We start from the raw sequence: 13,855 nt of genomic DNA on the forward strand, positions 1-13,855 counted from the left end.
ATCAGCCACGCGCCCCCACCCCCACCCGCCTCGGCCTCCCAAAGTGTTGGGATTACAGGCGTGAGCCACCGTACCTGGCCTCATTTTTTTTTTTTTTTAGATGGAGTCTTGCTCCCCCAGGTTGGAGTGCAGTGGTAAATTCTCAGCTCACTGGAACCTCTGCCTCCTGGGTTCAAGTGATTCTCCTGCCTCAGCCTCCCGAGTACCTGGGACTATTGGTGCGTACCACCACACCCTGCTAATTTTTGTATTTTTAGTAAAGATGGAGTTTCACTATGTTGGCCAGGCTGGTCTCAAAGTCTTGACCTCGTGATCCACCCGCCTCGGCCTCCCAAAGTGCTGGGATTGCAGGCATGAGCCACCGTGCCCAACCTTATTTTTATTTTTATTTTTTTTGAGACAGAGTTTCACTTTGTCACCCAGGCGGGAGTGCAGTGGTACGATCTCAGCTCACTGCAATCTCCGTCTCCTGGGTTCAAGCGATTCTTTGGCCTCAGCATCCCGAGTAGCTGGGGTTATAGGCGCCCGCCACCATGCCCGGCTAATTTTTGTATTTTGAGTAGAGACGGGGTTTCACCATGTTGGCCAGGCTGGTCTTGAACTCCTGGCCTCAGGTGATCCTCCCACCTTGGCCTCCCAAAGTGTGAGCCAAAGTGTTAGACTCACAGGTGTGAGCCACTGCACCCAGTCAAGGGCCTTTTCAACTCTAGCCTTGATCCCTCTTGCTGAACTAGAGAAAAGAATATTTCAGCTGGGCATAGTGACTCATTCCTGTAATCTTAACAGTTTGGGAGGCCTAGGTGGGAGGATCACTTGAGCTTAGGAGTTTAAGACCAGCCTGGGAAACATAGCCAGATCCTGTGTCTACAAAAAAATAAAATAGGGCGCCTGTAGTCCCAGCTACTCGGGAGGCTGAGGCAGGAGAATGGTGTAAACCCGGGAGGTGGAGCTTGCAGTGAGCCGAGATCGTGCCACTGCACTCCAGCCTGGGCGACAGAGCGAGACTCCGTCTCAAAAAAAAAAACCAAAATAAAATAAAATAAAATAAAATAATTAGCCAGGTATAGTGGTGTGTCCCTGTAGTCCCAGCTACTTGGGAGGCTGAGGTGAGAGGATCACTTGAGCCTAGGAGGTCGAGGCTGCAGTGAACTATGATCATGTCACTGCACTCTAACCTGGGTGACAGAGCAAAGCTGACTCTGTCTCAAAAAAAAAAATTTTTTTCACCCACTTATTTCTCCAGCAAAATCTGCTATGGCATCAAATCCAAACCCTGGTCCTCTTGGAAGCAGCTTCTGCCGCTTTCGCTCATAATCAGTCCTTTGGCTCTGGCCACTCAGCTTCTTTGGTCTTCATTGACTATCTCTTTTTTTCCCTTAAATATTTGGTAGCGGCCCGGCGCAGTGGCTCACGCCTGTAATCCCAGCACTTTGGGAGGCCGAGGCGGGTGGATCATTTCAGGTCAGGAGTTCGAGGCCAGCCTGACCAACATGGTGAAACCTCGTTTCTACTAAAAATACAAAAATTAGCCGGGCATGGTGGCAGGTGTCTGTAGTCCCAGCTACGTGGGAGGCTGAGGCAGGAGAATAGCTTGAACTCGGAGGCAGACATTGCAGTGAGCCAAGATCGTGCCATTGTACTTCAGCCTAGGCAATAAGAGCGAAACTCCATCTCAAAAAAAAAAAAAATCAGGCGGACGTGGTGGCTCACGCCTGTAATCCCAGCACTTTGGGAGGCTGAGGCGGGTGGATCACAAGGTCAGGAGATTGAAACCACCCTGGCTAACACGGTGAAACACCATCTCTACTAAAAACACAAAAAATTAGCTGGGCTTGGTGCCAGGCGCCTGTAGTCCCAGCCACTTGGGAGGCTGAGGCAGGAGAATGGCGTGAACCCAGGAGGCGGAGCTTGCAGTGAGCCGAGATCCAGCCACTGCACCCCAGCCTGGGCAACAGAGTTAGAATCTGTCTCAAAAAAAAAAAAAAAAATCTATCTATCTATCTATCTATCTATCTATCTATCTATCTATCTTTGACATATTAATGTGTCATATTATGGTCATATTATGACATATCATATTGATATGTCTTACTTATTATTTTAAAGAAATAGGGGCCGGGCGCGGTGGCTCAAGCCTGTAATCCCAGCACTTTGGGAGGCCGAGATGGGTGGATCACGAGGTCAGAAGATCGAGACCATCCTGGTTAACACGGTGAAACCTCGTCTCTACTAAAAAAAATACAAAAAACTAGCCAGGCGAGGTGGCGGGCGCCTGTAGTCCCAGCTACTCGGGAGTCTGAGGCAGGAGAATGGCGTGAACCCGGGAGGCGGAGCTTGCAGTGAGCTGAGATCCGGCCACTGCACTCCAGCCTGGGCAACAGAGCGAGACTCCGTCTCAAAAAAAAAAAAAAAAAAAAAAAAAAAAAAAAAAGAAATAGGACTACTTAGGCTATCTACTTCTTTTTTTTTTTTTTTTTTTTTTTTTTTTTTTTTTTTTGAGACGGAGTCTCACTCTGTCGCTCAGGCTGGAGTGCAGTGGCCGGATCTCAGCTCACTGCAAGCTCCGCCTTCCGGGTTTACGCCATTCTCCTGCCTCAGCCTCCTGAGTAGCCAGGACTACAGGTGCCCGCCACCTCGCCGGCTAGTTTTTTGTATTTTTTTTTTTTTAGTAGAGACGGGGTTTCACCGTGTTAGCCAGGATGGTCTCGATATCCTGACCTCGTGATCCACCCGTCTCGGCCTCCCAAAGTGCTGGGATTACAGGCTTGAGCCACCGCGCCCGGCCGACTATCTACTTCTTGTGTGAGTTTTGATCATTTGTGTCTTTCAAAGAATTTGTCCCTTTTGCCTGTGTTATCAAATTTATTGGCATAACATTTATGACATTCCCTTGTTCTCCTACTACTGTCTGTAGGATCTGCAGTGATGTCCCCTCTTTTGCTCTTGCTATTGATCATTTCCGCCTTTGCTCATTTTTTTCTTGATCTATCAAGCCAGGGGTTTATCACTTTTAGTGCTCTTTCCTCGAAAACCTCAAGGTCATTTATCCCTGACCTTTGTCTGGCTGGCCCTTTCACTCCACGTAGGTCTCAACCCAAGTGTCGCCTCCTCAGAGAAGCCTTCCCTGATTACCCTAGCTATAAAGACAGCCCTATCTTTTCCTTTCCCTTCCTCTGTTTGGTTTTTCTTCCTGGCCCTCACTATTTGTTTACTTGTTTATTGTTTATCTCTCCAGCTATACAACAAGCAACAAAAGGGTAGGGACCACATCTGTCATCTTCTTTCTCTTTTTTTTTTTTTTAGAGATAGAGTCTTGCTCTGTAGCCCAGGCTGGAGTGCAGTGGCACGATCTGGGTTCACTGCAAGCTCCACCTCCTGGGTTCACGCCATCCTCCTGCCTCAGCCTCCCAAGTAGCTGGGACTACAGGCACCCGCCACCACACCTGGCTAATTTTTTGTATTTTTTTTTTTTAGTAGAGACAGGGTTTCACCGTGTTGGCCAGGATGGTCTTGATCTCCTGACCTTGTGATCTGCCCGCCTTGGCCTCCCAAAGTGCTGGGATTACAGGCATGAGCTGCCTCCGCGCCTGGCCCACATCTGTCTTCATCCCTGTGTCTCCAGCATCTATCACAGGTGTACAATGAGCCTGCCATATAGTAGATGCTCAAGAAATGCTGAATGAATGAATGAATCCTTTTTGGGGGGAACTTCCCCCAGACATGATATCATTCCTTCCTGGAGCTGGGAAAGTCCCTTCCACATACCACTCTGGGCACTACTCAGCCAGCCCCAAAGCAGGAAGCCCCTTCTACCGACGGAGGGCAGAGGACGTCATCCATGTCCTCAGGCACTGATGGTAGCACTGTGGACTGTGATTTAAACCACCTCATCCGTGGAGACAGGTCTGAGGGCTACCTCCAGACCTCTGTCCCTCTTGGAAACAGGAATTGAATCCGAAAGCTGTTTTTTTTCACCTGGTAGTGGCTGACCCTTTTGAGGAAGATGGCAAAAAGGACCAGAGTGGGGATGGGTCTGTCCCTGACATGAAGCATTCCTCATATTGGGGAAGGGGGAGGGTCAGAATGAAGTCGTGAACTGGGTATGCTGGCACATGCCTGTAGTCCCATTTACTCGGGAGGCTAAGGCAGGAGGATCTCCTGAGCCCAGGAGTTCAAGACCAGCTTGGACAACATAGCAAGACCCAGTCTCTAAACAAAAACGAAAACAAAAGCAAAAGAAAAGATAAGAAAGCTAACAACAACAAGAAAATAAAACTGTGAAAGAGACCAGTTCTGTCCTTAGCACTTTTAAAAAACATATTTTTATTTTTATTTTTTTGAGACAGAGTCTTTTTTTTTTTTGAGACGGAGTCTGGCTCTGTCACCCAGGCTGGAGTGCTGTGGCCGGATCTCAGCTCACTGCAAGCTCCGCCTCCCGGGTTCACGCCATTCTCCTGCCTCAGCCTCCTGAGTAGCTGGGACTACAGGCGCCCGCCACCTCGCCCGGCTAGTTTTTTGTATTTTTTAGTAGAGACAGGGTTTCACCGGGTTAGCCAGGATGGTCTCGATCTCCTGACCTCGTGATCCGCCCGTCTCGGCCTCCCAAAGTGCTGGGATTACAGGCTTGAGCCACCGCGCCCGGCTGAGACAGAGTCTTACTCTATTGCCCCGGTTGGAGTGCAGTGGCTGGATCTCGGCTCACTGCAACCTTTGCCTCCTGGGTTCAAGCGATTCTCTTGCCTCAGCTTCCTAAGTAGCTGGGACTACAAGCATGCACCATCACACCCGGCTAATTTTTGTATTTTTAGTAGAGACGGTTTCATCACGTTAGCCAGGCTGGTCTCGAACTCCTGACCTCAGGTGATCCACCTGCCTCGGCCTCCCCAAAGTGATGAGATGACAGATGTGAGCCATTGTGCCCGGCCTGTTCTTAGCACTTTGAGGCAGGCACTGCTAGTTCCCCCACAAAGGGTAAACTGGGGCTCAGAGAGGCAGAGCGACTTGCTCAAGGTCACACAGCTGGGACTCGCATCTAGAATTCTGGTTCCAAAGTCCATGCTCCTGACTGCCCTCTTCACCTGCTTTGGGGGACAAACACCACAGAACCCCAGTGCCAGATGGGGAAAATGAGGCCCAAGGAGGCCGCAGGATTTATCGGGGGTCTGCAGCTAGACTGAGCCAGAGCGGGGCTGAGAGGCCGAGCCTCCCGCCCCTCCGGCTGCCCGGCCTGGCTCCCCACTTCCCCAGGAGCTGCGTTTCCTGTGAGGGCCTGGTGCTGGACTCTGTGCACATGGCTGGCTCCAGCTGCCCTGTGGATGGCTGGGGCTTGGCACGGTTAACCCAGTCCCTTCTTGGCATCTGCCAGTTCCAGTTCCTCTTCTCCTCCTCCCTGCCCAGGAGGAAGCAGGAGCTTCCCGTCTGGGCCGCATGGCCTTTAGGGGGTGTCCTGAAACAGATCACTCCCCCCATTTCTATCCAGGAGCTGGGGGCTGTCGAGGGTTGGGGGCCACTGGAGGGGTCCCAGAATCCTTTGCGGCTTCAGGACAAAGATGGACTGCAAAGAGGGGGTTCTGATGCAGCTCTTCAGGCTTCGGGTGATGACCCATCCCTGAGTCACGAAATCCGTGTTGCAGGTGGCAACAGGATTATCATTTATTTCCTATAACAAAGCAGAAGAGGAAAAAAAAAAAACAAACCAGTGCATCGCAACAAAATAAAGTAAACTGTTGCTTGCTGAGACTTCTGTTCGTTCTCTGAACTTTTGGGGCAAACTAAGATCTGAGAGTTGGAAGACAGCTAGGGGACAGGAGCTCAAAAGGTCCAGTCCTGGCCGGGTGCGGTGGCTCGGGCCTGTCATCCCAGCACTTTGGAAGGCTGAGGTGGGTGGATCACTTGAGGCCAGGAGTTCAAGACCAGTCTGGCCAACATGGTGAAACCCCGTCTCTATTAAAAATATAAAAGTTAGCCAGGCGTGGTGGCGGGTGCCTGTTATCCCCGCTACTCGGGAAGCTGAGGCAGGAGAATCGCTTGAACCCGGGAGGTGGAGGTTGTGGTGAGCTGAGATCATACCACTGCACTCCAGCCTGGGCGACAGAGCGACTCCATATCAAAAAAAAAAAAAAAAAAAAAAAAAAAAAAAAAAAAAGAAGAAGAAGAAGATCTGAGGGTTGGAAGGCAACTGGGGGACAGGAGCTCAAAAAGTCCATTCATGAGCAGTTGGGCTCAACGCTGCACCCCAAGGAGCTGTCTAGCTTCCCAGAGTCCGTAAAAACATTGCTTTAACTGATATGTTAATGACGCCTACCCCAGCTTAACTGGCCGTGCCCCATTTTGTTGCTGAAGAACTCACACGACTCCAAGTTTACTCCCCTGGGGTTCCACTTGCTGTGTGACCCAAGGCAAGTCACTAAACCTCTCTGGTCCTCGGTGTCCCATCTGCAAATGGGAAAATCATAGAATCTATGGGGATTAACTGGGGATCCACAGAGTCTCTGGGCTCAGGGTTGGGAAGACGGTAAGATTTAAATCATGCTTGCTGTAATTGTTATTATGATTGCTATAACTATTCAGGCAGGGTAAAGGAACCTCCAGGTATAATAATTTAGAAGCCCATAGGCTCGAGGTGGCTCATGCCTGTAATCCCAGCACTTTGGGAGGCCAAGGCGAGTGGCTCCCTTGAGGTCAGGAGTTCGAGACCAGCCTGGCCAAAATGGCAAAACCCTGTCTCTACTGAAAATACAAAAATTAGCCGGACGTGGTGGTGCACACCTGTAATGCCAGCTACTCTGGGGGCTGAGGCAGGAGAATCACTTGAAACCTGTGAGGTGGAGGTTGCAGTGAGCTGATATCGAGCCACCGCACTCTAGCCTGGGCGACAGAGTGAGTCCCTGTCTCAAAAATAATGATAATAGGCCAGGTGCGATGGCTCACGCCTGTAATCCCAGCACTTTGGGAGGCCGAGGCGGGCGGATCACGAGGTCAGGAGATCGAGACCATCCTGGCTAACACGGTGAAACCCCGTCTCTACTAAAAATACAAAAAATTAGCCGGGTGTGGTGGCGGGCGCCTATAGTCCCAGCTACTCAGGAGGTTGAGGCAGGAGAATGGCGTGAACCCGGGAGGAGGAGCTTGCAGTGAGCCGAGATCACGCTACTGCACTCCAGCCTGGGCGACAGAGCGAGGCTCCATCTCAAAATAAATAAATAAATAAATAAAATAATAATAAAAGTCCATAGGCTCTGGACTCAAACAGAACTAAGTTTGAATCCCAGCTCTGCCACTCACCAGTACCATCGAAGGAATTGTGTGACCCACAGCAATTCCTTCAACGGACCCGAGACTCAGTTTCCCCATATGAAAATGGGGCTAAGAGTTGTCTCCCTCTTGGCCGGGCACGGTGGCTCACGCTTGTAATGCCAGAACTTTGGGAGGCTGAGGCGGGTGGATCACGAGGTCAGGAGATCAAGACCGTCCTGGCTAACATGGTGAAACCCCGTCTCTACTAAAAATACAAAAAAAATTTAGCCCGGCATGGTGGCAGGCGACTATAGTCCTGGCTACTGGGGAGGCTGAGGCAGGAGAATGGCGTGAACCCAGGAGGCGGAGCTTGCAGTGAGCTGAGATCGCGCCACTGCACTCCAGCCTGGGCGACAGAGCGAGACTCCTCCTCAAAAAAAAAAAAAAAAAAAAAAAAAAGGAGTTGTCCCCCTCTCGTGGTGAGGCAGGAGAGATGGTGGGACTCCAGCTCTTAGCTCACCAGGGACACCTAGTCAAGGGCCAGCAGGTTCACAATCCCCTCTGCTACTAGCACCAAATAGCCAAAGCTCCAAAAACTAGATGGTCCCCCATATTGTCTCCATGAGAAATTCAAAGAAATGGATGGGAGGATGTTTGTTTATTGCACTGACTCCATTCCTATGTTCTGCTGCAGGAATATTAATGAGTTGACATGTCCCCGTCCTAACATGCAATAAATTCAGGAATCTGGAGCTCTCACAGCTCTGCATCAGAGAATGTCAGATTGTGGACCTGGGGGATGTTGTTGTTTGAGTAATTTTTTATTTTTTATTTTTTTGAGACAGAGTCTGGCTCTGTCGTCCAGGCTGGAGTGCAGTGGTGTGATCTCAGCTCACTGCAGCCTCCGCCTCCCAGGTTCAAGCCATTCGCCTGCCTCAGCCTCCTGAGTAGCTGGGATTTGGTGTGAGCCACCACGCCCAGCTAATTTTTGTATTTTTAGTAGAGACAGCATTTTGTATTTTTAGTAGAGACAGGGTTTCACCATGTTGGTCAGGCTGGTCTGGAACTCCTGACCTTGTGATCCGCCTGCCTCAGCCTCCCAAAGTGCTGGGATTACAGGCATAAGCCACTGCCCCCCGCCCTAGTTTTTAATTTTTCTTGGAAACCTTTTTTTTCCCTTTGAGACAAGGTCTTGCTCTGTCACCCAGGCTGGAGTGCAATGGAGTGATCATAGCTCACCGCAGCCTCAACCTCCTGGGCTCAAATGATCCTCCTGCCTCAGCCTCATGAGGAGCTGGAACTACCGGTGTGCACCACTACGTCTGACTAAATATATATAATTTCCGTGTGAATGTCCTTTACAGCAAGAGAAAAGCCTTTTTCTTTTTTTATTCCTTTTTTTTTTTTTTTTTTTGGAGACAGAGCCTCACTCTGTCACCCAGGCTGGAGTGTAGTGGCACAATCTCAGCTCACTGCAACCTCTGCCTCGGGTTCAAGTAATTCTCCTGCCTCAGCCTCCCAAATAGCTGGGATTACAGGCGCCCACCAGTACACCAGGCTAATTTTTGTATATTTAGTAGAGACAGGGTTTCACCATTTTGCCCAGGCTGGTCTCGAACTCCTGACCCCAAGTGATCCGCCCGCCTCGGCCTGCCAAAGTGCTGAGATTATAGGCGTGAGCCACTGTGCCCAGACAAGAAAAGCCTGTTTCTTGACTTTGAACCAAATAGACGTGACCCCTGAAGAAACTGAGAACTGGAGAGGCGAGGCGGCCACCCCCGACCTGCCCACATGGCTCTCCAGTGTGCAGGTGGCATCTGCTGGGTAGAGTTGGCGGCGTTGGAGACAGCCCTTTGGGGAGATGGGGGGGTGACACCCCCGCCCCTCTCCCTGTTTGGCCTTCTCCTCTGCTCCCGTTTCCTCTTTCTGGACCCCAACCAAGCCACCCCTTCCCTTTTTGCTGCCGCTTGCTCTTGCTCGATCAAGTTCTGCCTGCACCGACCCCCACCCCCACCCTCTGCACCCCAACCCTGGAGGCAGAAGCAGTCCCATCCCCTCTCCCGTCGCTGGGAGGGGCCCATGCTGGTGCTCTCAGGAGCCAGATGAGATACCGGTCAATCCTCCAGCCCCCACCTCCCACCTGGTGGATCACACCCATTTTACGGAGGAGAAAATTGAGACACAGAGAAGGGGAAGGGCAGCCTTGGGATGTCAGAGTTTAGCCGGGAGCTGAGCTGGGGTCTTTGAACCTCTAGTCCCAGGCTCTTGAAGATTCCAGCATCAGCATCCCGGACCCAGGGCCGGCTTGGCAGGTACGTCAACTGGGCTGTCACAAGAGGGTTCCAGGTTCAGAAGAGCCTGAAGTTTCAGCTTGCACCCAGCCCCAGAAATTCTGTGGCTGGCCCTGCAAGGACCCTGCCAGATTTTGTACCATCTGTCAGCAAGGTCAGGTCGATTCTGTCTCCTCGGTGTCTCTCAAATGTGTCCTCTTCTCTCCAGCTCCATGACAGCCACCTTGGTCCAGCCCCACGGGTGCTCATCTGAACCAGCCCAGTCCCCTCTGCCCTGGTCCCGGTCCCCACCCCCACAGTCTGTCCTCCCTGCATCAGCCACCAGAGGGCGCCTGTGAGCACCTGAGTCAGGGCCTGTCCCTCCTCTGCCCACAGCCCTCCGTGGCTCCCACTTCCCTCGGGGTCAAAGCCCATGACCGCCCTGCAACCTACAAGGCCCTGCACACACCCACCCTTCCCTCCTCCCTCTCTCCCCCTCCTCACTCTGCTCCAGCCACACGGGCCTCCTCACTTTTCCTCCAATATACCAGGTTCAGTCCTGCCCCAGGGCCTTTGCACGAGCTGTTCCCTTTGCTTGGTGTGCCCTCTAAGATTTTGAGAGTGACCTTCCAGCCTTCACAAGTCACTTCCACTGAGCGGCCTTCCTTGACTGTGTGGCTATCATAGATTACTATAGGGCAATTACTTCTTGCCCTATTTATCCTATGTTATTTCTTTCGTAAAAGTTTCTCTACCTGAAATTGTTGTAGCAAATAATAATACATATTAGTATTGTTATGATAAATAATAAAAATAGGCCGGGCGTCGTGGCTCACGCCTGTAATCCCTGCACTTTGGGAGGCTGAGGTGGACGCATCACTTGAGTCCAGAAATTTGAGACTAGCCTGGCTAACATGGTGAAACCCCAACTCTACTAAAAATACAAAAATTAACCTGGAGTGGTGGTGCACGCCTGTAACCTCAGCTACTTGGGAGGCAGGAGAATCACTTGAACCCGGAAGGCGGAGGTGACAGTGAGCCAAGATTGCGCCACTGCACTCCAGCCTGGGCAACAGAGACTCTGTCTCAAAAAAAAAAAAAAAAAAAAAAAAAAAAAAGGCTGGGTGCGGTGGCTCACGCCTGTAATCCCAGCACTTTGGGAGGCTGAGGCAGGCGGATCACAAGGTCAAGAGATCGAGACTATCCTGGCCAACATAGTGAAACCCCGTCTCTACTAAAAATACGAAGATTAGCTGGGCATGATGGTGGGCGCCTGTAGTCCCAGGTACTCGGGAGGCTGAGGCAGGAAAATCGCTTGAACCCGGGAGGCAGAGGTTGCAGTGAGCCGAGATCACGCCACTGCACTCCAGCCTGGCAACACAGCAAGACTCTGTCTAAAAAAAAAAAAAAAAAAAAAAAAAAAAAAGAAAAAAGAAAGAGAAAGAAGAAAAAGGAAAAAACCCATAAGAACCATAACCATAAAAAGTATTAAAAACACAAAAACTTGCTGGCCACACAAAAATAGCTGGATCTGGCCCTCGGGGAGCCGGAGTTTGTGACCCTTACTGTGAATATTTTATAATCAATTCATTTGGCCCTCACTTTGATGTAGCAGGCATAGTGTGTTGAGGTCCATGTTTTTTAGTTTGTGCTTTGTTTTGGTTTCTTTTGTTGTTGTTTTTTTGAGACAGAATCTCGCTCTGTCGCCCAAGTTGGAGTGCAATGGTATGATCTTAGCTCACTGCAACCTCTGCCTCCCAGGTTCAAGCGATTCTCCTGCCTCAGCCTCCCGAGTAGCTGGGATTACAGACACGCACCACCACACCCGGCTAATTGTGTATTTTTAATACAGACGGGGTTTCACCATGTTGACCAGGTTGGTCACGAACTCCTGACCTCAGGTGATCCGCCTGCCTCAGCTTCCCAAAGTGCTGGGATTACAGGCATGAGCCACCATGCCCAGCCTGAAGTTCATGTTTTTTTTTGTTTGTTTGTTTGTTTTTTGAGACGGAGTCTCGCTCTGCCGCCCAGGCTGGAGTGCAGTGGCCGGATCTCAGCTCACTGCAAGCTCCGCCTCCCGGGTTCACGCCATTCTCCTGCCTCAGCCTCCGGAGTAGCTGGGACTACAGGCGCCCGCCACCGCGCCCGGCTAGTTTTTTTTTTTTTGTATTTTTTAGTAGAGACGGGGTTTCACCATGTTAGCCAGGATGGTCTCGATCTCCTGACCTCGTGATCCGCCCATCTCGGCCTCCCAAAGTGCTGGGATTACAGGCTTGAGCCACCGCGCCCGGCCAAGTTCATGTTTTACAGATGGGGAAACCGAGGCACAGAGCGGCAAAGTCGCTAGCCTAGGGTCACTGAGTGATGCCCCAGCTGCACCGGGATTTGAACCCAGGAGGCCTGGCGTGGAGTTGGGGGTGTCTGACGTGGGGTTGGGGTGTCGGAGGTGGGAGCCCTGTGGTGGGCTGAGTGGTTCTGCTGCTCCGTCCCCAGGCCCTGGTGAGAGCGGGAAGAGCACCTTCATCAAGCAGATGCGGATCATCCACGGCGCCGGCTACTCAGAGGAGGAGCGCAAGGGCTTCCGGCCCCTGGTCTACCAGAACATCTTCGTGTCCATGCGGGCCATGATCGAGGCCATGGAGCGGTTGCAGATCCCCTTTAGCAGGCCTGAGAGCAAGGTGAGCCATCAGGGCAGGCAGGGGCCCAGGGCAGGGTTCCCCAGACCCCGGAGCAGGGCCAAGTTCCCCAGACTTCAGGGCAGGGCAGGGTCCCTAGACCCTGGGGCAAGGCCATGTCCTCCAGACATGTGTGCATACATACAAGTGCACACACACATACACACACATACATGCATGCACGCACAGGTATGCACACACACGTGCACAAGGACACACACATACCTACATGCTCACGAAGATACACATGCATGCCCACATGCACATGTCCACACACATACACAGATGAATGCACACACGTGCACATGCGTGCATACATACAAGTGCACACACAAGTATACACACATACACGCACACACGTGCACACACACAAATGCACACAACGATCCATGCAGATGCCCCCACACAGATGCACACAAATAAGTGCACACACAAATGTACACACCCAAACACGCCCATGCACGTGTACACACACACAAACACACACAAGCATGCATGCAAATTCCCACATGCACACACATACACACATGCACACACGGAAACTCACACAAAGATACACACAAGCCTGCATGCAATCCCCCATGCACATGCACGCACATGTGTGCACACATACAAATGCACACACAAGCACACCTATGTACGCACCCACAAATGCACCCAAGGATACATGCGCGTGCCCCACACACGAATATGCACACAAATCACACACCCAGACACACCCAGACACACCCATGCACACGTGTACATCTATACACACACACAAGCACACTTGTACGTGAACAAACACAGAGAAATGCACACACAACACTCAGTCCATCATAAAGGTCTGAGCAATGCTAGTAGTGCCTGGAGGGAGCCAGAGCTGTTTGCGGAAAAGAAGGGGAAGCCGAGGGTCCGGCGGGCAGCTCAGGGTTCACGCGCCTGTTGGGGGGCCTGTGAGGGGCAGATTGCTTCAGTGCTCTGTGTCTCAGTGGCTTCCTGTATAGAATGGGGGGACTGTGAGTGCCGTGCTTTCTGGGAGCCAGCTAGTGTAAAGAGCAGGGCTGGCTGCCCTTGACCCCTGTGGGTGCCATGCTCCCCCTGAGCCTGAGATCGCCCGAGCACATGTGCCGTCTGCAGCCCCTCATGTGCTGGCCTGTGCTTTTCTCTCCGGGGATCCATGCACAAACAGATGGAGGACAAATTAGAGGTGTGTGGGGGGCTCGGGGGCTCTGGGGAACAAGAAGGGCAGTGGGAAGAGAGTGTGTTTCAGGGAGGGACGCGGGGGCTTGCAGAGATGCCTGGGGAGGGCAGCCTCACTCAGACGGGCTACCCTAACTGCCCCCGTCCTCCCTCCCCAGCACCACGCCAGCCTGGTCATGAGCCAGGACCCCTATAAAGTGACCACGTTTGAGAAGCGCTACGCCGTGGCCATGCAGTGGCTGTGGAGGGATGCCGGCATCCGGGCCTGCTATGAGCGCCGGCGAGAATTCCACCTGCTTGATTCAGCCGTGTAGTGAGTCTGGGGTCTGCCGGGGATGGGCGCGTGGGGAGGGGCTGAGGGCAGCGGCCAGGCTGGCTGGTTTCCTGCAGCAGGAGGTATTGTGGGCGCAGATGGGCTGTGAGGTGGTCCTGCTCCAGGATGAGGTCCTTCCAGGGGGGACCCTAATTCCTGGGGGACCCTGTTCTGGGGGT

The 13,855-nt window shown here is 52.0% G+C and overlaps 1 protein-coding gene across 2 annotated transcripts in view; it reads left to right on the top strand.

The window, feature by feature from the left end:
• Nucleotides 1-13,855, top strand: part of GNA15 (G protein subunit alpha 15) — a 30,475-nt gene that overhangs the window by 2,713 nt on the left and 13,907 nt on the right. For both annotated transcript variants that reach the window (XM_045380922.3, XM_065536268.1), the window contains exons 2-3: nucleotides 12,000-12,184; nucleotides 13,522-13,676. In XM_045380922.3, the coding sequence (XP_045236857.2) occupies nucleotides 12,000-12,184; nucleotides 13,522-13,676 (340 nt within the window). The remainder of the gene's footprint in view (nucleotides 1-11,999; nucleotides 12,185-13,521; nucleotides 13,677-13,855) is intronic.

The sequence above is a fragment of the Macaca fascicularis genome, chromosome 19, assembly GCF_037993035.2.
Source record: "Macaca fascicularis isolate 582-1 chromosome 19, T2T-MFA8v1.1".
NCBI classification, from domain to species: domain Eukaryota; kingdom Metazoa; phylum Chordata; class Mammalia; order Primates; family Cercopithecidae; genus Macaca; species Macaca fascicularis.